At 46.6% G+C, this 6,223-nt stretch overlaps 1 protein-coding gene across 1 annotated transcript; it reads left to right on the plus strand.

Moving 5' to 3' along the window:
• The first annotated feature begins 2,882 nt into the window (after positions 1-2,882).
• On the plus strand, positions 2,883-5,707 carry LOC143036684 (uncharacterized). Its single transcript, XM_076204269.1, has 4 exons — positions 2,883-3,733; positions 3,823-4,176; positions 4,268-4,854; positions 5,037-5,707. The coding sequence occupies exons 1-4, from the start codon at positions 2,883-2,885 to the stop codon at positions 5,705-5,707; spliced, it is 2,463 nt and encodes an 820-aa protein (XP_076060384.1).
• Positions 5,708-6,223: the final 516 nt, after the last annotated feature.

Below are 6,223 nucleotides of genomic sequence, written 5' to 3' on the forward strand. Positions count from 1 at the left end.
TAAAAGCTATGTTCACATAGCTTACAATATACATATGTATATATGTAAGGGAAAATCGCCACTTAATCTTCTAAACAACCAGCCCTCTTAAATTACGCACAATTCGAGCGCGCTTCGAAGTCTTACTCGAAACGAGCTGCCACGTATGACGACCGAGGTTACGTGCGTCCCGGACAGACATGGTTTTATCAGAGAGAACTTGGTGACTGCATCTAGTCCACTATTCCCCTCCCCTCTCTCCACTCTAAAACTGGCGTGATACATCGACTGGACGTCGTTTGTCTCCAACTTCGCCTTCCGCTCTGCCACAGTCGTCATCGCTCAGCTCCAAAACCCTGATCTTCTACCGAAGCTTTCTACGAGTAATTTAAGTGTTTACTGTGGAGTCAATTCGAGTGAACTACGACCGAACTGACCTAAGGTGAAACAGTTGGTGTTGTATTTCCCTTTTCCTGAAATTGATTTGATAGTGCATTGTGGAAGGACCAGAATTATAAACTTCCTGTGCAATCCTGTGTTTTCTTACTTGTCCTACGAGTCTACACATGAACCGAGAGTTCTGAAGTAGGCAGTGGTAGTCCGCACCTAGTTTCAGAACTAAAGGACCTAATTGGTCCTTTACATGTGGCGACCATTCCAGGACTGTAGACTCGTAACGATTCGTAAGGTTGGTGATTTGTCTGTTGGCACCTTGAGCGTGCAAACTGTTCATTTGAATTTGTTTAGAGTGATTTCTGTCGTCTTGACACTTGCTCGATTGTGGTTGAGGCACCTTAAGCGTGCAAATTGTCCATTTAAATTGTCGTTTTGAGTGGTTTTTGCCATCTTGGCATTTTCCTCGACTATGGTTGTGGCACTTTGAGCGTGCAAACTGTCCATTTAAGTTGTTTGTCTTTCAGAGTGATTCTAGCCACCCCGGCACTTCGCTCGACTGTGGTCGTGTAACCGTGTGTTAGGTGCGGTACCCCTCCCCCCCACTTGGTCAGACTACGTAGTACTGTAGCAACGGAAGCAAAAAGCTCCGGTTACTACGTCATTTTTTGTTTAGTCAGTAGGGTGTTGTTTAGGACAACTAGTCCTTTCGTCAGCTGGACGACCATAGTTTGTTCCGTATTTAAATTTTGGTGTACTTATATTTTTCGTTAACTTTAGTTACACAACTTTTCCTCTGTACTTGACCTTTATTTGTGCTGTTTATTTATTTATTGTCTTAGTATTTTGTTAATCGTAGCCATACTCCAAGAATGTCTAAGTTTACTTCTATCGAAGAACTCAAGGCCCAGGCCGAATTCATTGGTCTAAAGGGTGACGATGTTGGCCGCTTTGTTTTAAATCAACAGGCATTTGAAAGGGATGAAAGAACCAAAGAACGCGAGCGAGAACGGGATAAGGAACAGCGAGAACACGAAAGGGAACAGCGAGAACACGAAGAGAAAGAAAAGAGGGAACAGCGAGAACACGAAAGGGAACAACGAGAACACGAAGAGAAAGAAAAGAGGGAACAGCGAGAACACGAGGAGAAAGAAAAGAGGGAACAGCGAGAACACGAAGAAAAGATGGCTAAATTACGACATGAAAAGGAAATTGAGCTTGCCAAACTTGCACCCGACTCCCGTAACCAGCCTTCTAGCCAGGACATCTTCGTCAAGCGGTCCGACCTCCCCACGTACCAAGAAGGAGAAGACATAGCCTCGTACCTCTCCAGGTTCGAAAGGGTGGCAAATCTGCCCCAAGTTGAGAAAGATTCGATTGCCACCAGGTTGGGCAGCACATTAACAAGTAAGGCTGCTGAATTGTATTCTACGTTTGATTTGGCAACGATAAGCAATTTTTCCCTCAGCATGCATTGCTCACAGGATTTGACAAGACTCCCGAACGCTATAAATCGGACTTCAGGAACAAGATTCGCGTTGGGGAAAATTACCGACAATTTGCTATCCGTCTACGATAGCTATTCGACGACTGGCTGGAGGCGTGCAAGGTCCCCCAAACATTCGAGGCTCTAAGACAATTTGTTGTCTTAGATCAGTTCCTTGCTTCTCTAATTCCAGATATACGCCTCTTCATCAAGGAACAGAGTGTAACTTCCCTAGAATCGGCGGTGGTAAAAGCGGATGATTGGACCTCTGCCCATAAGGCCTATCCAAAGCCGAATATTAACTATGCTTCCGGTAAGACTTCTTTTCCTCGTAGGAAAACTAATGTGGTCGAATCTTTACCTCCCCCCTAGCCATGGCTCAACCCATCAAGATACAAAAGGCGGTACCTACCGCACGCCCATGAGGTGTTTCAACTGCGATGAAGAAGGACATCATCGATCTCGTTGTCCAAAGAATCCCCGTGCATTCAAAGACAAAGAAGCCCAATCTCAATTCAAGGTAGGATTTTGCATGAGTAACAGGACCACCTCATGTTTCACCGTTGCAGGAACTATCAATGGCTCTTGGACTTCTACCATAGTCAGGGACACTGGGTGCAACTGTGTCCTGATCTCCGAAGAAGTTGTCGCAGACGCAGATGTGTCCCTGTGCCCAAAGGTATCTGTAGCAGACTTTTTGGGACGAGTTAACGAATTTCCTGTTGTCCGCTGCTATATACGCTGTCCATACTACGAGGGATGGGTTGGCGCAGTCAGAGCCCCTATGAAGTGCGCAAGCGTCTTGATCGGCAACGTTCCTGGGTCACGGGATCCTAGTAAACCTGACCTCTTTCCTTTCAAACCCCATGCTAGCTCTTTAGACACTACTACACATTCAACTCTTCCTACAGGCATGCAAACATCCACTGCCGCCGCTGTCCCTATCACAAAGACGGTCCCACCTCCTACATTAACTTAAGAGTCCACTTTCCAGATCAACGCTGTCGAGACTCGCAGGTCCAAGATGAAGAGAGTTCATCCTCTTCAGATGCCTGCCCTTCAACCCCTGTCCGTTACCCCTGAAGAGTTCTGTAGTCTACAGGAATCCTGCCCCACTCTGGCTGAATTGTGGGATAAAACAAAATCTGAGGAGATGGATCAGACGAAGAATGGTTCCTCCTTCCAGTATCTCAAGATAGATGGTTTGCTGTACCGAAAATGCGTATTATCTACACATGTTGAAAAGGTGGGTAAACTCGCCCTTGTTGTCCCGAAAGAGTGCCGACCTATTATTTTGTCTGTTGGCCATGAAAATCCATTAGCGGGACACTTTTCTCAAAGAAAAACTGCTATGAAGATAGCAGACAAGTTTTTCTGGCCTGGGATGGCTGTAGATATTCGTGATTTCTGCCGCTCGTGTGACATCTGCCAACGAATGTCGAATAAGGACAGAGTCAGACCTGTACCTCTACACCCTCTACCTATTATTACTGAACCTTTCTCCAGGGTAGCCATCGACTTGGTCGGTCCACTATCCCCACCTTCTGCAGAGGGACATCGTTACATTCTCACCCTCATTGACTTCGCCACGGGCTTCCCAGAGGCAGTTCCATTGAAGGAGGTCGATTCCATCTCTGTAGCCGAAGCACTCCTCACCATCTTCTCCAGAGTTGGCATTCCCCGAGAAATATTGTCTGACCAGGGAACACAGTTTACTTCACAACTAATAGCAGAATTGCATAAGCTCCTGGGTGTCAAGCCATCATTTACCACGCATTTCCATCCGAGTGGGAACGACCGCGTCGAGAGACTCCACGGTCCCTTGAAAGCCGCACTACGCAAAATGTGTACTGAAAAACCCCGAGATTGGCATCGGTATCTTGTCCCTACTTTGCCCTCAGAGAGATCCCCAGCGATCGTACCGGATTTTCTGCTTTTAAACTTTTGTATGAAAGAACTGTAAGAGGGCCCCTATCGGTACTTCGGGACTTGTGGGAAGACCGCAGCATTAAGGATGACGACCGCTCCACCTTCAGCTACGTCATCGAACTCCAAGACCAACTGGCAGAATCGGCTAAGATTGCTGCCCAAAACGCCGACGTTAGTACTGCCCGATACAAAGCTTATTTCGACGTCAGGTCCCAAGATCGCAAATTTCAACCCGGTGATGAAGTACTAATTTTGTTACCCAGCGATAAAAGTAAACTTCTGGTCGCCTGGAAGGCCCCCTACGAAATACTGGAAACGAGAGGTAAGCTGGACTATGTTATTGATAGCCCCACAGGCCCCAAGTTTTACCACGCCAACTTGCTAAAAAAGTATTATCGACGTCCTTCAGTTGCATTTGCCGAGCTTTTGGATGAACCCTCCACTATAGATGATAGTCCTTTACACAAAGATCTGCCTTAGTGAACCAGAAGATTCCCGATTACCCGTGACCCCTGATGGTCAAACCGACGAAACAGATTCGAGGCCAAACGTTAACCCTAAATTGGAGGAGTATCAACAGACTTCCTTGGAAGAATTGGTAAGTGAATACAAAGAAGTTTTCTCGGATAATCCAGGTTGTACCTCGACTGTCGAACATGATATAATCCTTACCACTACCGATAGGATTCATATGAAGGTCTACCCTGTGCCTGTCCACCTTAAACCGCACTTTGAATCAGAGGTAGAGCGCCTGTTCCAACAAGGTATCATCCAGAGATCGTCGTCACCACATTGTTCACCAGTCGTAATGGTTCGAAAGTCTGACGGCTCGTATCGCATGGCGATAGACTACCGCCAGCTGAACGCTGTAACTGTCTTCCACGCCGAACCTGTATGTAACATTGAAGAGGATTTGTACAAGTTTTCCGGCTCGAAATACTTCTCTGAACTGGACTTGTGCAAGGCCTATTACCAAGTGCCTCTTTCTGAAAGAGCCAAACCCTTGACCGCTTTCCCAACTCATCTCGGCCTCATGGAATTCTGTCGCTTACTACTGCATGCGCAACGTACATGCGCCTAATTCGTATTGTCCTTGCCGGCTTACCTAATGTCTCTTTCTATTTTGATAACATATTTGTTTATTCTTCAGATTGGTCTTAACACTGTACGGCACTTAGGGCTGTTTTGGACAGGATCAGGAGCCATCACCTCACTCTGAAGATTTCAAAGTGTCGTTTTGGATTCCCAGCCATCCAGTATCTTGGCTTCATATTGCGTGGGGATTGTCTACAGCTTCAACCAGACAAGGTGGAGGCTCTGTGTCGCGTACCACCCTCTTCCACCAAAAAGCTTCTACGCTCATTCTTGGGTATGGTAGGTTTCTACAAGATGTTTATCCCCCAGGCCGCTGACTACACTGGGCCTCTATCTAATCTGCTTAGGAAGACCATCAGAGAACCTCTACCATGGACGGAAGAGCTCCAGTCCCTGTTTAATCACCTTAAGCTTCTATTATCTTCTAACCCTGTCCTCAGACTCCCTGACACTAGTCTAACGTTCGTCCTCCGTACGGACGCTTCTAATCATGGTCTCGGCGCCGTCCTACTACAATACCATCTTGACTACCCCCACCCAGTTGCCTTCGCCAGCCGGAAACTTCTCGACCGAGAGAGCAGGTATTCCACTATTGAACGAGAATGTTTGGCGGTTGTGTTTGGGATCCAAAGGTTTGATTATTATCTCAGAGGGCGAGAATTTGTTCTCGAAGTCGATCACAAACCCCTCACCTACCTTCACACGTTCAAGGGTAAGAATGACAGACTATTACGATGGACTCTGAGTCTGCAAGCTTACAAGTTCAGGATCGTACATGTGACCGGAGTTGACAATATTGGGGCTGACCTGCTTTGTCGAGCATAAACTTTTCTTCTCAATTTCAGGTGGTGTTTCCCCACTTAGTCTTCCAAAGGAAGACTCTTTAAGGGGAGAGTTGTGTAAGGGAAAATAACCACTTAATCTTCTAAACAACCAGCCCTCTTAAATTACGCACAATTCGAGTGCGCTTTGAAGTCTTACTCGAAACGAGCTGCCACGTATGACGACCGAGGTTATGTGCGTCCCGGACAGACATGGTTTTATCAGAGAGAACTTGGTGACTGCATCTAGTCCACTATTCCCCTCCCCTCTCTCCGCTCTAAAACTGGCGTGATACATCGACTGGACGTCGTTTGTCACCAACTTCGCCTTCCGCTCTGCCACAGTCGTCATCCTTCAGCTCCAAAACCCTGATCTTCTACTGAAGCTTTCTACGAGTAATTTAAGTGTTTACTGTGGAGTCAATTCGATTGAGCCACGACCGAACTGACCTAAGGTGAAACAGTTGGTGTTGTATTTCCCTTTTCCTGAAATTGATTTGATAGTGCATTGTGGAAGGAC

Source organism: Oratosquilla oratoria, chromosome 2 (assembly GCF_046742065.1).
Source record: "Oratosquilla oratoria isolate Oo_2021 chromosome 2, ASM4674206v1, whole genome shotgun sequence".
Lineage (NCBI taxonomy): Eukaryota > Metazoa > Arthropoda > Malacostraca > Stomatopoda > Squillidae > Oratosquilla > Oratosquilla oratoria.

Bases quoted from the DNA above. Each gene is read 5' to 3' on its own strand.
- LOC143036684 (XM_076204269.1), top strand. From the start codon at position 2,883: ATGAAGAGAGTTCATCCTCTTCAGATGCCTGCCCTTCAACCCCTGTCC. The intron at 3,734-3,822 runs GTATCTTGTCCC...AAGAACTGTAAG, and splicing joins AAACCCCGAGATTGGCATCG to AGGGCCCCTATCGGTACTTC. The intron at 4,855-5,036 runs GTACATGCGCCT...TTGGATTCCCAG, and splicing joins CTTACTACTGCATGCGCAAC to CCATCCAGTATCTTGGCTTC.